The 15,749-nt window shown below is 37.6% G+C and overlaps 2 protein-coding genes across 4 annotated transcripts; one reads left to right on the plus strand and one right to left on the minus strand.

Annotated features, from left to right (window-relative positions):
- The first annotated feature begins 47 nt into the window (after positions 1-47).
- On the plus strand, positions 48-6,178 carry apol (apolipoprotein L). 3 transcript variants are annotated; one of them, XM_008416446.3, is made up of 4 exons: positions 48-471; positions 2,391-2,984; positions 4,058-4,180; positions 4,916-6,178. In XM_008416446.3, exons 1-4 carry the CDS (start codon positions 290-292, stop codon positions 5,874-5,876), a joined length of 1,860 nt encoding a protein of 619 aa, XP_008414668.2. In that variant the 5' UTR covers positions 48-289; the 3' UTR covers positions 5,877-6,178. The 3 variants fall into 3 exon arrangements, with proteins under 3 accessions (XP_008414668.2, XP_008414670.2, XP_008414669.2); XM_008416448.3 differs by lacking the exon at positions 48-471 and adding an exon at positions 1,161-1,251; XM_008416447.3 differs by lacking the exon at positions 48-471 and adding an exon at positions 1,279-1,301.
- A 1,065-nt stretch (positions 6,179-7,243) lies between these two features.
- Positions 7,244-13,625, minus strand: LOC145552680 (uncharacterized). The gene is made up of 4 exons (XM_081610462.1): positions 13,612-13,625; positions 11,179-11,760; positions 10,980-11,102; positions 7,244-9,047 (listed from the first exon to the last, which is right to left on the minus strand). Exons 1-4 carry the CDS (start codon positions 13,623-13,625, stop codon positions 8,210-8,212), a joined length of 1,557 nt encoding a protein of 518 aa, XP_081466588.1. The 3' UTR covers positions 7,244-8,209.
- Positions 13,626-15,749: the final 2,124 nt, after the last annotated feature.

A 15,749-nucleotide genomic window follows, 5' to 3' on the forward strand; every position in this document is an offset into this window, starting at 1 on the left:
TGACAAATGGGGCGCACCCAGAAAGCTATAAAACCTTAAATGGTTTAATAATAATAAGCGGTTTGTTTGAACGGAACAAAGAATCTACTGAAATGTCGAACGACAGGAACCCTTTTCTGTGATTGGTTGTTGTAGTTAGCTGGTTTTCTCTGATTGGCTGTTGGAGTTTCGCTGGTTTGTGTGGGACTGAAAAGTTGCTTTGTTTTCATCTTCAGCAGCAAAACAGACGCGGATCAGCTGACTGCGGGGCTGAACGGGTTAACGCGGGAGGGTGTGGTTCAACCTGCTGATGTGGAGGAACGAAAACCGAAACCGAGCTCAGATATGCAGGTTAAACCAGAAACTTTCTCAGTTTACCAGGTCCAGTCCACAGCTCCGCATCAAATCTTGTGTCCGCTCGGAGATTTTTGTTGGGAATAAAACAAAACCTGCAGGAAGTGGAGAGAGAGGAGAAAAGATGTCTGCAGGAAGGTAAGAGAAGCGCACAGACAAACTGAACTGAGAGAATAACACCGATTAAAATGTCGTATCTTCACAAACAAGCAATAACTTTCATTTTTACTCAACTCGTCCTGTACTCTGCTCTTATCGCGTATTTAAAGGCTTTAAAATACATTTTAAACTCTTCATATAGAGAAAAAAAGCGCCACATGTCTGTATTAACAGTGTGATAAATTAAAAGCATGAATGCTGAAATTTTATTTTTATATTAATTTGGGACAAACTTTGATCTGAGCTCAGTTCGGTGAGATCTGGGGCCCTCTAGTGGTCAGTTCCTGGAACTGAGTGCCACTAATGCAAATAAAGAGACGTTTATATTTCAGCAACAAGAAACGACATTCATAAAGCTTTAAATGGTGAAAATATAAAAAGTACAAGACAGCGGTATAATAAAGGAATGTAATGAAAAGTTTGAGTAAAAGAATAAAAGATAACCATCTTGTTGAAACTCTAGAACAGGGTTTCCCAACCCTGGTCCTCAAGGCTCACTGACCTGCATGTTTTAGATGTTCCCCTGCTTCAGCACACCCCATTCAGATGATTTCAATTCAGCAAAACCCTGTTAATCAGCCATCAATTGAAATCATGTGTGCTTGAAGCAGGGGAACAACTAAAGCATGCAGGTCAGTGAGCCTTGAGGACCAGGGTTGGGAAACGCTGATCTAGAAGCTTCGCGTGTTTAAAGTGCCACTCATAACCGGTTCCCAGACGGTGTCAGTAGAAAAAAGACGAGGAAGTGAAAAGATGGTGGTGAGAATTTAATCTGCAACCATTTGCAGGTTATTCAGTTCGGCTAAAATGTAATTACTGTAGTTTTTGTTGGGTTATTGATGTCGTTTACATGTAACATCATTTATTTTGACTTTATTCTTTTCACCACATCATCAGTGATGCAGAGTTAAACTTATCCAGATAATCTTGACCAGAATAATGTTTAAGAAACATTATCTGAGGATGTTTTGATGTGGTAATGGCTGCAGATAGTGGAGATTCATCACAGCCAAAGTCACTGGAGCGATTTGAAAATCTTTAGATATTTAAAAAATGTCACTTGAACAGAACCGTCTTCCAGTTTTAGATGCTTGGAGTCTTTGGAGGATCTGAAGCTTTAGGAGCCTCTGTTCTTGTGTCTTAATAAATGACAACCACAACATTTATTATAATTTTAACACCTTTTATTGCAAATTTATGTTTGGAATGAAAAATAACTCAATAATACTTTATGTCAGGATGTCAAACTCATTTTAATTCTGATTAATGGTTTCTAGCCATTAGAATGTAATGATAAAACTCATAATAAACTGTAAAAAATAAAAACTACAGATTCATTTGAGTCTTCATAAAATTAAATGATAATGAACATCTTTTCACATTATTCAGTTGCTCTAGAATTATTTTTAGAGATTTTCTTCTCCAGTGGTTCTAATTTAGAAATATTTTCTAGGAATTTTGCAATATTTTCACGTATGTGCACCACGTGAGAAGGAAAAACCGATAGATGGGAAATTTCTGCCCCAAAACTCAGAAATGTTGTAATTAATTTTAAAACAATTATAAAAAAATTAATAAATCTGGAAATTTCTGAGCTAGAAGAATATTAAGAATTTTCTAGAAAAAAACTCAGAAACTTTCTAGCAAAACATTTTTGAATTTCAAAAGTAAAAAATGTTTGACTCTTGAATCTCAGAAACTTCCAAAGTTTTTTTAAATCATATTTTTGACTTTTAAATTTCCTTGTTTACTGGAAAATTTCTGAGAATTCAAAATGTTTTTGCACTGCTTTTTTCCATCTCCATTGCCCTTTATATGCCGTAGTAAAAAGTCACATTTGTTGTTTGAACCTGTTATTATTCTCTTAATTTTGACATAACTTGAGTTTCGCTCCACAGGAAGGAGCTGGAGGAGGCTCTGAGCCGCTACGTCTCAGAAACGCTGGCCTGCATGCAGCTGGCCAGCGGATTCTGTGCCATGTTCTCCAAGTGGATGCTGTGGAGGGAAACCGAGTTGGACATGATGCTGGACATCAAAGACAGAGCGGACAAGGTGAACCTGAACATCAGCCACGTGACTCAGTCGGAGCAGAAAGGGAAGGCGTTTGTGGAGTACATGAAGAACAAGGTGAGCGGTCTGACGGCGGACAGCCGGCTGGCGGAGCTGCAGGGCGAGTTGGCGGCGGTGCTGAGCGACACGCTGGACGGGCTGCAGAAGCTCGCCGGCTTCCTGGACGCGGTGGAGAAGCTGGCGGTCACTTCGCTGCACGTCTTCGCTGAGAACAAGACGCTTCACCTGCCTGGAGACGTCGGCGCCGACCTCGTCCAGGCGGTCGTCACCGCCGCGCGCCTCATCTGCCCGCTGCTCCTGGTGTTCAAGAGGGACGCCAGCGTCTTCTTCCTGCCTAAACTGCAGAACGTGGATGTGATGGCTCACCAGCTGGACCGATACATCCAGACGGCCAAGAAAATCTGTGACAAGATGGAGAAAAGGTGAACTCACAAGTTAAAGTCACGCAGCGTGTTTATGCAACTCAACCAGAATCCGCCACACGTTTAATTCAACACAAACAGACACAAAGTAGCATCGCTTGTGAAACATTATTTTATTTTGAAATTTTATGAAAACTATTATGAAAACTTCACATTTTGCACAATTTTATTTATTTATTTAGGGCTGCACAGTGGCGCAGTTGGTAGAGCTGTTGCCTTGCAGCAAGAAGGTTCTGGGTTCGATTCCCGGCCTGGGGTCTTTCTGCATGGAGTTTGCATGTTCTCCCTGTGCATGGTGGGTTTTCTCCAGGTACTCCGGTTTCCTCCCACAGTCCAAAAACATGACTGTCAGGTTAATTGGTCTCTCTAAATTGTCCCTAGGTGTGAGTGTGTGTGTGTCCTGTGTGTCTCTGTGTTGCCCTGCGACAGACTGGCGACCTGTCCAGGTGACCCCGCCTCTCGCCCGGAACGCCAGCTGGAGAGGCACCTGCACCCCTCCCGACCCCACTGAGGGACAAGGGTGTAGGAAAATGGATGGATTTATTTATTTACTTATCCTTTACATCCATATTTTTATATCCATTGAGATATACTTATTTATTATTTTATTAAATAATTTGACCTGCCTTCGAGAGTTGCTACTTTTTAAATTTTGTTGTGCTTTCTTTCATGCACAAAGACAAGTGTTTTGTTGTAGTTTTTACCATGAAGAAACTACTTGCTGCGTTCCTGTTGGTTGTGCAGGAGGCTCCGCTAATGCTTTTCAAAGATGCACAGTTGTGTAATTGTGCCTCTGTTGACATGGAGGCCTTAAAACGGCTCATTCCAACCTGAGCAGAATAAATTCTCACTATTTAAGGATGAGTTTGTGCAAAAACTGTAGTGAACAAGTTTTGTTTAGGCCATATATCGATCCTAACTGGTTTACCTTTAGGAAATAAAAAGTCTTCTGTGTGCATTTGGATTCAGTTCCTGAACTAACAAGTCTCTGACGCGAGTCTGTCAGTTTGTCGTTTTGGTAGTTGATGTCCTGAACTACTTCCTGTAAAAACGTGTCGCTGTGTCTTTAACAGCTGCTTCAGTGACGTTTCCGTACAGCTGATGGGGGAAGAAGCTCAGGTGAAGGTCGGCGTGGATTTACCTGAAAATGATGTTCAGAGGATGTTGGATCACATCAACCAGCTTCATCAAATCAGGTTTGTGATTTCATCCCTGAACGGCAACAAAAGATCAACCTGAAGCAACTTCTGGAGGAAAAACTAGAAAAACTGGTTGTTTTATATTTTTGTATTGTGGTAATTAGTGGTATTTATTATTAACTGTGTTTGCTTTTTGCATATTTATGTTATCATAAAACCCATAAAATTGCAGAATAATGTCGTACAAATATGAAAATAAAGTCAAAATAATAACAAATAAAGTCAAATATTAATAGTCATATTACAATTTTATTACAAAAATAAAGTAATATGATTTTCTTAAAATATTTTGAATATTCTTGTGTTATTTGGATTGTATTCTCATAAAATTAGTACTTGTATGACATTATTCTGTAATTTTATTTTACATTTTTTGCTACTAACCTAATAATTTGTCGTAAAACTGTTTTCTTTAGTTCATTTTTATGATTTTTTTCTCCAAAATGTGGGGCTGAAAAATTTGAAAACTTACCTGATTTCAACACAAAGTGACACAAAGTAGAGCATCACTTATGAAGCATTATTTTATTTCTAAATGTTTTAAAGGAGACTTATTACAGAGTCCCTTTTCTTATGGTAGTTGATTTTCTGAACGACCATAAAATTCTTGGAAAGTGCTTGAATTTGTGGGAAAAGCGTCCGAACCCTGAAGGACGGTGGCGAATATTCCACTTCCTGTTCTAATATTTTAAGTGAAACGTCTAAATGATCCGTTCTCTCTTCGGGTCTCAGGACGGATCCAAGCTTCCGAACCGTGTTCCTGTTCCAGGACGATTCGCATCACGACTTCACGGAGGAGTTCACCAAGCGCGAGCCGGGGATGTCGGCGTTCCTGAGCGAGCTGGAGGCGAACGCCGTCCAGCTGGACAGCATGAACAAAGGAGCCAAGATCTCCAGCGTGGTGGGCAGCTCCGTGGGCGCCGTGGGCGGCGTCCTCTCCATCATCGGCTTGGCGTTGATCCCGGTCACGGCCGGAGTGTCTCTCGCCCTGACCATGACCGGGATCGGGATGGGGGTCACCAGCGGGGTCAACAGCATCGTCACCACGGCAACCGAGGTGGGCGTCAACCGCAAACACCAGAAGAAAGCCAGCGAGGTTTTCCAGAGCTTCATGGACGACGTGATGAGGCTGCAGGAATGTCTGGATGAGGTGATGCAACAAACCATCACCAGAGTGGAAACCAGCGACATCGACGTGGTTCTGGGAGCTGGGAAGGTTGTGTGCAAATTGGGGACAGTCGGGAAAAGCATTGATTCAATCGTTGACTTGGCTTCTGCTGCCAAACTGTTGAAAACCGAGGAGTTTGTGGCCAGCGCCGGGAAGGTGGCGGCTCAGGAGGGGCAAGCTCTGCGGAGCCTTCCCCGCTTGGCGTCGGACATCCCAGACGTGGGTCAGGCGGCCGTGAAAGGATCGCTGGCCGCCTCCAAGTCCGCCCGAGCCGGCCTGATCGCCGTCAACGCGCTCTTCCTCGGCATGGACATCTTCTTCATCTGCAAGGACAGCGTCGGCCTGGCCAGAGGCAGCGAGTCCGAGGTGTCGCAGTTCATCCGGGCCCGGTCCGCCCTGTGGAGCTCGGAGATGGAGTCATGGAGGAAGATCCACGAGTCGCTGAGCGACGGCCTGCCGACGTCCGGGAAGAAGGAAGCCGTGCTGGAAACGCCGTTTTACCCCGACGGTGGGAACGAGGAATAAACCGCCAGCGTTTTATCTGAAGGGCCATAAAACTGACATGAACATGAAGGAGGCGAACGTTTGGTGTGAAGAATCATGCAGTAAATAAAGACACTTTTAATGCAAGGTTGATCATTTTAATGCGACTTTGACTTAAAAGTTTAATTATTTACAAAATAATACTAATAATAAAAACCCTGTATTCTATATGATTGCGTCTTATTGCTGCTGGTCGTCGTCACTGACATGTTGCAGGAATGTTAAATGTGCTGCTAATCCTGTGATTTATCATGAAATTAAAAGATTTTCATTGTCATACATTATTTTAAACTAGTTTTTTTTTTTTGGTTGAAATTCAAAACATCTTTTTTTTTTTTTAATTTTAACTTAATATTTTCTGTCCAGCAGTTTGAAATTCATTAAATGCTGAGGAAAAAACTAACAGATTCACTTTCACAGATTATATAACTGGAAAAAAAGATCTTAAAATGATCAGTTTCTGTGATTTTACTCTTTATAGGTTTATATTTGAGTAAAATTAACATAATTCTTTTATCCTATGTATTTATTTGCAGAAAATGAGAACTGGTCAAAATAACAAAAACGATGCTGTGCATTCAGACCTCAAGTACTGCAAATAAAACGAGTTTCTATTCATTTAGAAACATTATTGTTTTAACTCAGGAAGAGTTCAGAAAACATTTGGTGAATAACCATCAGGTTTTCAACGGGGCAATCGGCTCACTGCAGAGCTGTGTATGAAAAATGATTAGAAATTTCTTTGGGTTCATTTCAAATGCAACAGATGAAAAAGGAAAACTAAAAGAGTTGATGAAGAAAACTATCTGCTTCCACACCTGCAGAAAGGGAGAAATTCGTGATGTTTCTTCATATGAACGGAGCCACAGACCCGAGGCAGACGTCTAAAGAATATAAATATGGAAATAATTCAGTGGAAAATATATAAAATTATTTCTAAAGCCGTAAATGTTTAAAGAAAATGTCAGCAGCAACATGTCTCATTTTTCTCAGATGCTTCCCTGGGTTACATTCAAACAGCTTAAACTTTCAGTTTGATGGTTATTTTATTGAGTTTTTATTGTTAGATCTGAGTTTAAAGTAAAAGATAAACTGTGGAACTTCCTTAGCGCTGCGTAGATAACGATCTGACCACAGGAAGTGAACACATCAGACTTCCTGTCTGAGAAGAAGTCAGACATCTGCTGCAGGTTGTGGGAAATATTTGATCTTCAGCTTTATCTGTTTGCAGCTGTTGTTTATCACGAGTTAAAGCTAAACACTAATTACTGTTTGGTCTGAATAAAATGATACTCAGCATTCTGATTATACTATTCTAACTGCATAATACATGTTAAATATTTAAGATTTCCCCAAATTACACGAAAAACAGTCAAATAAGATAATGAAGTTTGAACAGCAATAAATACACAAAGACATAAATCAAATTGGACTCATATTATTGTTCTCAATTCAGTTTTTTAATGACATAAACAGACAGAAGTAAAACATGTTTGTCTATTTAGTTTAAAATTTATATGAAGGATTGTAGAATATATAGTGAGAAAACAAAGTTTAACCTAAAATACATAACATTGTAAACATTATTTTTTATCCTTTGTATATAATCATCCACAGCAATGAATGAAATACCAGCAAAAACTGTAAATCAAGGCATACACTGTAAAAAAACAAAAACGTCTCTAGTTTACGGTAAAATGTCGGCAGCTGTGGTTGCCAGAATTTTATGGTATATTTTACTGTAAATTAGAGACATTTTTATTTACAGTGAACATTAAAACAGAAATAAGGAAGAAACAACAACATAAAACATTAAATGAAAACTAATCAATTCCTTCTGGAAGCACATCTGGAAATGTATGTTTAGATTATTTTAAATAGTTTCATTTGCAAATGAATGAACTAAATTCTAACAGAGGCAAAATTTTGTATTTTCCAGGCACAAGTTGCCATTTTATATCACAAACAAGATACAATCAATTACCTTCAGTTGTTATAAAAATGCTGTTTATATCAATATGAAAAAGAATTTAACTTCACAATTCAACGCCTTGAAATTAGGTTTCTGTCTCTTTAAGAAGCTCCTGCTCTTTCTGACAATCCACCTTCAGCATGTGGTCCTCCATTATGTCGTACCTTTTTAATGCCATCCATCCATCCATCCATTTTCTAACACCCTTGTCCCTTAATGGCGTCAGGAGATGCTGCTGCCTCTCCAGCTGACGTTCCAGGCGAGAGGCGGGGTCACCTGGACAGGTCACCAGTTTTCTATGTCATCCATACTTTTATTCTCTTTATCATTCAGATCTAGTTTCTTAAATGCCCTCTTGAAAAAATGCCATCTGTAGGATATTTTTGTTTTCTTCTTTGGTCAGTTTGCTTTGACACAAAGAGTTGCAGATCTTCTCCCATGACTCCATCTGCGAGCAGAACAATGCAGCTCTGGCTCTGAGGAACTTTGAGACTTTAGTCTTGCTGCCTTTAGCCAGACTCAGGCTTTCTTTGGCGATGAAGAATATATCCATGCCGAGGAAGAGGGCTTTAAGGGCAATGACACCAGCTCTGGCTCCCTTGGTGAGAGCAAGAGGCCCTGTAACTGCTGCCTGACCAACATCAGCACTATCAATAATGGAATCAATACCCTTTCCTATGCTATATAGTTTATGAGCACTCCTGACTACTCCCAGCAACACGTCTATGTTACTTTGCTCCAGATTAATTACTTGTTTCATCACCTCATCAAAAGAATCCTGGACCTTTTGGAAATCCTCGTAGAACTTCCCAAAGACTTGATTTGCTTTTTTCTGTTGAGTAGAATTAACTCCCACCTCTGTTAAGGTGGTTACCACGCTGTTGGCTCCACTTGTTACCCCCATCGTCACACCGGCGATGGTCAGTCCTACAGACGCTCCGGCTGTGACTGGGATTAAGGCCAAACCAACAATGGAGAGGATTCCTCCAGCGGCTCCCACTGAGCTGCTTGTGATACTGGAGATCTTTGCTCCTTTGCTCATCTTGTCTAGCTGAACGGCACACTGCTCCACCTCATCTAGGAACCTTAGCAGTTTGGGTTGTTGCTCATTAAAGATGCGGATGAAACCAGCTGAAGAGACATCCTGGAACAGGAACTCCATCCGAAAGTCCTCGTCCATCCTGTGGAGCAAATTTTAATTCAATAAATAATTCTAACATGAAATGGAAAAGAAAAAAAAAACAGAATAAAAATTATATACAAGATAAAAATTCTAGAAATTTATTGTTAGAAGATTATTTAAAACTTTTAACGCACATTAAAACAAGAAAAAAAAATGTTTTGACACAAATGCATGTTATACACTGTTATAAGGACATCCGGAAATTTTGCGCATGCGCACCACACTATGGGCAGAAAGACGATTCTTTATAAATTAATTAACAATTAATTTATTAATTTAATGCAGGGCGCCACAGCAAAGGGGAGAATAACGTAAAAAACCCGTTAAAGGACAACTCAAAATTACTTTTTATTTATCGCTCTCTGCGTTGACGACGTTACACGCACACTCGTTGCCATAGCAACCGATAACAACGCTCGTTTCAGGATTCAACAACCCAAAAGACGAACATTTTCCGAACAGAGAACAGAACATTCAGTGAATTAGAATGTTATGTCTTTAGGCTTGGTGTTTATTTTGCGATTATTAATAAGCAATCACTGTGGTTGATTAGCTACCGCTGCTATTAGCCATTATAACAGCGGCGGTTGATTAGCTACCGCTGCTATTAGCCATTATAACAGCGGCGGTTGATTAGCTACCGCTGCTATTAGCTAATCTAACACAACGCACCTAATACAGAATCCTAATTTCGTGACTGACTGTAGTAAATTAAGACTATTGTTCTACAAACTGTTCTACTATAAATACTCTGCTGTGGAAAATTTGTGTTTGTATTTAGCTTTGTCTTCATCATGACAATAACGCCACACCTTAGTGCAGATTAACCTGTTTCCCATTAGGAATATGGACTCATCCTGAACAGGGCCACATTATCTGCTAAAACTCTGGTGAATAGACAGAACAAATAGGATCGGTGACAAAAATTAGTTTTGGTGAAAGTCCAATACACACAATGAAAGAGGAGCACTTAGTTCTGAGAATGAATGGTAGAGAACCCAAAAATATTTATCAAGTAAAAGTAGCATTACTTCAACATATCTTACCTGGCAGAAAATAAAGTTTAAAAAGTAGCCATTCAAGAAATGAATGAAGATTAAAAAAGTATTTGGTAAAAAGTCTACTCAAGTATTGCGTAACTGATCAAATTATCAATCATTTGATATTTAAAACTTAGATAATCAGACAGACCAAAATGTAAAGTTAAGTGGAAATTTTTGTAATTTAATAACGAAAATGACAATAATTCAAATAAATAACAAAATCGGGAAAAACAATATTTTTTCAAATCAGTTTCTTTCAATAAAAAACGTATAAAACTTATAAACAAAAACTGCAGGTGTATCTCTGTGTCTGGTGAATTTTTGGTTAAAACATGTTATTTTCAATCAGTGGGTAGAAAATACAGACATTTTACTATAGTAAAAGTAAAAAGTACAGGATAGTAAAAATACTATTAAAACTACTTTTAAAAAAGTTGCACAATTAAATGTAACTAGTTACTACCCAACTCTGGTCCTGACAATATAATATGAGATAATCTATATAAAAAAAAAATCAATTTCTGCTTTCCCTCAAAGCTAACTAGAAACAACCAATCAGAGCCAGGAGGCGGGTCTTAGCGCTGTCAATCACTCTTGGGTGTGCTAAGTTAGTTCAACAATAAACAGTTTTTCTGGAACGGTAAGTTGTTTCTATTGTTTCCTGATTGACAGATCTAAAACGCTCCAGCTTGAACAAATGTGTGGAATTTTTTATTTTTTTTAATGAAAATTACATGTTATAGCTTTCAAGTTGCAGGATCTAAACGGCCATCCCGGCTGTAAAATGATGTTTTCAGGTTTTCTACTTGTATTTTTTATGTTAAAAGAATCTACAAAGGTTCCAGCTTCCTTGCAAATATTCAACTGAAAAAATAGTGAAAAATTACCTGATTTTGTCAAGCAGCTTAATCTGATCTGTCATCTTTTGCATGTCGTTTTCACACAGGTCGTCAGGATTCACTGCAATTTCTTCATCTTCAGCCATTTCCATGCAGATGTCAACGTTAAAGCTGTGAAAGATAAAAGCTTAAAATGTTATTTTATTCAAAACAACATCACAGTTCATTCTTTATGTTTATAAATTACCTCTGGCTGTGAATTACACATATCCTGTTGGCGGTGTCTATGTAGTTCTGCAGCTGGAATGCCAGAACCTCCACATTGTGAAGCTTTGGGAGGAAGAAGGTCTTTGCGTCTCGTTTGAACTCCAGGAGGAGAGGACAGATTTGTTGTGCAGAGCTGATCACAGCTTGAACATCATCAAAACTGATCTTTTCAGGAAGGTAGATGATCTGGTTCTCAGTGAAAACCTGCAGAGATGTGACCGCCAGCTTCTCCACTGCATCCAGGAAAGTGTTGAGTTTCTCCAGACCTCCCAGCGTGTCTTCCAACACTTCAGCCAGCGTCTTTTCCAGATCTAAAAGTTTACTCTCCGCCTTGAGCTGGAAGCTGCTCTTGATGTATTTACAAAAAGACGGCCATTTGCCCTCTGACTTGGCAAAAGTGGGGTCAATTTCATCAGCCATTTCTTTCATACTCATCATTTTCACATACTCCATCTCCCTGCAGTCCTTCCACTCTGAGAATATCTCATAAAAATGTTTCACCGTTGCCATGTAAGTCAGAGTATCAGTGACGTACTGACACAAGGTGCGCTGTAGCCTCCACCTGTAGGACAGGAAGAGTTACTCTGTTTTAGAAAACAGAAATGAGCAAAACAAAGACAAACATCTCTAATAATAGATATATTAGAGATAAAAAGTGTTTAACAGTATATATAAACTATTAGCTTGTTTGCTGTTAGGAACGGTTAAGTCTGGTGTCCAATCATTTGGACATGAAAGCTGAAAGCACTTTAAGGTCACAAATTATTTTAAAGGGACAGTTTTATGTGTTTTCCAGCCACATTGTGTTATTTTATAGCAAAATCCAGTAGTTATATTATCTTCAGTTGTTCTAAAAATGCTACTTACATCATGCATGATTTCATTGGATTTTTTAATTTAATGCCTTGAAATTGGGCCTCTGTCTCTTTAAGAAACTCCTGCTCTTCTGCCATCAGGAAGTCATCACAGCCTAAATACTGCACTTTTAAAATAAACTTATTGTGCCTTTTTTTGCATAGTAATAAGCTAAAAATAAAAAAACAAAAACAGTCAACAAACTCTCACTAGTCAGATTTTTGTTGAAAAATTATTTTGTACAACTGATATTTTCAGATAGTTTCAAACTTTTTGGGATCGATTGTTTTCTTAGTGTTGCAGATGATTTGTGTTTGAGTAAAAATGAGTCGATGTTTGCAGATGAAAGCAGAAACATCGTTAATTATTGGGAAATGATTTCTGTACCTCTTTTTTATGTCATTTATCTGTAAAAAAATGTTTCCCTACAAGATGAAAAATGGTTAATCTGCAGCATCAATACATACTCGTGTGCCAGATTTAGTCCATTCTTGAAATGAGGTCAGGGACGACCACATAAAATCCTCCAGAGGACCATAAATGGCCCGCGTCCCTCCCTTTAGACATCCCTGAGTTAATCTATTTAATAGTTAAGCTATTTATTTTACTGCTGGCTTCTGTTGGACCTGATATGCTGCAGTCAAGTGTAAAACTGTTTTATTATTTGCATAATTTAAACTTTGTCTTGACATGTAACTTACTGGCTTTATGTCTTTTTAAATGTTTTAGATTTTTCAAGCATGGCCCATTCTCCTATTTAAATGTAATTTTAACCATTTGAATGATCTTAAATGCAGCACATCTTACATCAAGTTCAGTATCTTTGAGTCAGATAGATGTTATATCACAGCAGATTGTTGGCTAAAACAAAGCTTGATTTTAGACACATTAAAAGTTATTTTCCAGTATGGAGTAAATAAAGTGGAAACATTCACGTCATGTTTAATCAAATCATTATTAACAGGCTATATTTCTTTCTTTATCTTGAGAAAAATACATTAAATATATTTGTTTAGAAAGCATCTGCTCTCTGCTTCTCATTTTAAAGAGATTTAAAAATGATGGATCTGTGTTCACAGTTTCAGTTAAACAATTTCAAGTGAACAGATCAATCAATCAATCAATCAATCAATAAATCTTTACTCTAGACACAAAAAGGTCCATAGTGAAAAAAGGTAAGAAACAAACAAAATAAGAGAAAAATAAACTAAACATGAATTATTCACTGAGTCACAAATAAATGATGACGCCAATGATTCCACAATCTTGAAGAAAATCTCACTGTACTAAAAACAGGATTTACTAAAATTGCAATTACATTATTGCATGACACAGATAATCTACACATGATTTATACATAATATTCCTGAGCACAGCTGCACATGTGGAACAGCATCATGTACAAACTTACGGCTAGCACGACTCCATCTGGGCACTTTGAGTAGGAGCCTCATGCCATCACCAACAGAAGCAAGTACATTTTATTACTTATGCTGTGAAGCTGTTGATTAATTAATCACAGATGTAAATAAATAGTGTAAATTAGTTATTTCTTTACCTTTCTCCAGGCATGTTGTTGGATTCTCAGCGTGCGGTTCTGCTGTCTTCAGCTCTCCAGAGCTACTGATAAAGACCCGTCCGATAATTAAATCAGAGCAGTTTCAGTTTCTACCTATTTAGTCTGGACTTTCTTTATAGTCTCAGTTTCTTTTTGCCAGTTTTCGCGAAACGCGAAAACTGGTCAGACGACATTTCAAGCTCGCCAGCCGGACCCTGGAACATTTATCTTTTGGACACCTTTCTGCCACCTCCCTGGTAAAGTAAAATAAATAAAAACACATTCTTTTCTGTGAATAATGTTTTGAAATATTTGTAGTTTACTTCGTTTGACTTCGTGAGACTCCTGGCACAGTCTGTAATTACAAACTGTTTTGCAGTCTTTTTTTTTTTTTTTACAAAATGGTATATATTATTTTTACAATGCTGTGTTTGCTTGTGTATTATAAAAGTAAAACGCGGTGGTTGCTGTATTACTATTATTTATGTATTTTACCGAACTCCGGCCATTTTTTCAAGTCAAACTGAACCGGGCGCGTGAAAGCTAACCGTTCATGACGTCATGCTACTCATGTCTCAATCCTGCTTTTTAAAAATATCAAGCTGCAGTTGTTTTATTTGCTAAACATGATTTGATGTCTGAGAATCTGACTCAAGTTTTACTGAAAGACTTCAGATTGAAATAATTATAAACCTCACATTAAGCATCTTTTGCTGTTGATTAATTAAAATAATCAATAATCAGTTCTGTTCTGTATTAAGTCAGTTTGATCTTTTCACATGTTGATCTTAATGACTTTTAGCTGCAGATGCTTCATTTGCTAAATGTTCACTAAAGGAATGTTTTTCCTGCATTTTGAGCAATAAAATGTAATTTTCTAGTTTTTAAAAATGATTTAATTTGCATTATTTGTTTCTCCAATATTGCATAAAAAGGCTTGAGAGGTTAAACGAAAAATCTGCAGAATGTATCAATATTTATCTGATTGTCAGTAAAAGAACAATCGATTATTAAACAATCATTAGTTTCAGCTCTACTTCCTGGTGGAAAGTTTGAATCTCTGAGTTTAATTATTGAGACTCTAAACCTGAGAATCCTGTCGTCTGGTTCTGATCCACTCAGCCGCCCTTCAAACACCTGGATTATTCCTGCAGCAGATTATCTCCAGATGCTGGAATAATCCAGGTCTTTATTTTCTTTATTGAGTTTATATTGTTAGATCTGAGTTTAAAGTAAAAGATAAACTGTGGAACTTCCTTAGCGCTGCGTAGATAACGATCTGACCACAGGAAGTGAACACATCAGACTTCCTGTCTGAGAAGAAGTCAGACATCTGCTGCAGGTTGTGGGAAATATTTGATCTTCAGCTTTATCTGTTTGCAGCTGTTGTTTATCACGAGTTAAAGCTAAACACTAATTACTGTTTGGTCTGAATAAAATGATACTCAGCATTCTGATTATACTATTCTAACTGCATAATACATGTTAAATATTTAAGATTTCCCCAAATTACACGAAAAACAGTCAAATAAGATAATGAAGTTTGAACAGCAATAAATACACAAAGACATAAATCAAATTGGACTCATATTATTGTTCTCAATTCAGTCTTTTTAATGTTATAAACAGACAGAAGTAAAACATGTTTGTCTATTTAGTTTAAAATTTATATGAAGGATTGTAGAATATATAGTGAGAAAACAAAGTTTAACCTAAAATACATAACATTGTAAACATTATTTTTTATCCTTTGTATATAATCATCCACAGCAATGAATGAAATACCAGCAAAAACTGTAAATCAAGGCATACACTGTAAAAAAACAAAAACGTCGCTAGTTTACGGTAAAATGTCGGCAGCTGTGGTTGCCAGAATTTTATGGTATATTTTACTGTAAATTAGAGACATTTTTATTTACAGTGAACATTAAAACAGAAATAAGGAAGAAACAACAACATAAAACATTAAATGAAAACTAATCAATTCCTTCTGGAAGCACATCTGGAAATGTATGTTTAGATTATTTTAAATAGTTTCATTTGCAAATGAATGAACTAAATTCTAACAGAGGCAAAATTTTGTATTTTCCAGGCACAAGTTGCCATTTTATATCACAAACAAGATACAATCAATTACC

The sequence above is a fragment of the Poecilia reticulata genome, chromosome 8 (assembly GCF_904066995.2).
Source record: "Poecilia reticulata chromosome 8, P_reticulata-male-v2, whole genome shotgun sequence".
Lineage (NCBI taxonomy): Eukaryota > Metazoa > Chordata > Actinopteri > Cyprinodontiformes > Poeciliidae > Poecilia > Poecilia reticulata.

Bases quoted from the DNA above. Each gene is read 5' to 3' on its own strand.
- apol (XM_008416446.3), top strand. From the start codon at position 290: ATGTGGAGGAACGAAAACCGAAACCGAGCTCAGATATGCAGGTTAAAC. The intron at 472-2,390 runs GTAAGAGAAGCG...TTCGCTCCACAG, and splicing joins GAAAAGATGTCTGCAGGAAG to GAAGGAGCTGGAGGAGGCTC. The intron at 2,985-4,057 runs GTGAACTCACAA...TGTCTTTAACAG, and splicing joins TGTGACAAGATGGAGAAAAG to CTGCTTCAGTGACGTTTCCG.
- LOC145552680 (XM_081610462.1), bottom strand. The intron at 11,103-11,178 runs GTAATTTATAAA...TATCTTTCACAG, and splicing joins TGTGTAATTCACAGCCAGAG to CTTTAACGTTGACATCTGCA. The intron at 9,048-10,979 runs GTAATTTTTCAC...TTTGCTCCACAG, and splicing joins AAGCTGCTTGACAAAATCAG to GATGGACGAGGACTTTCGGA.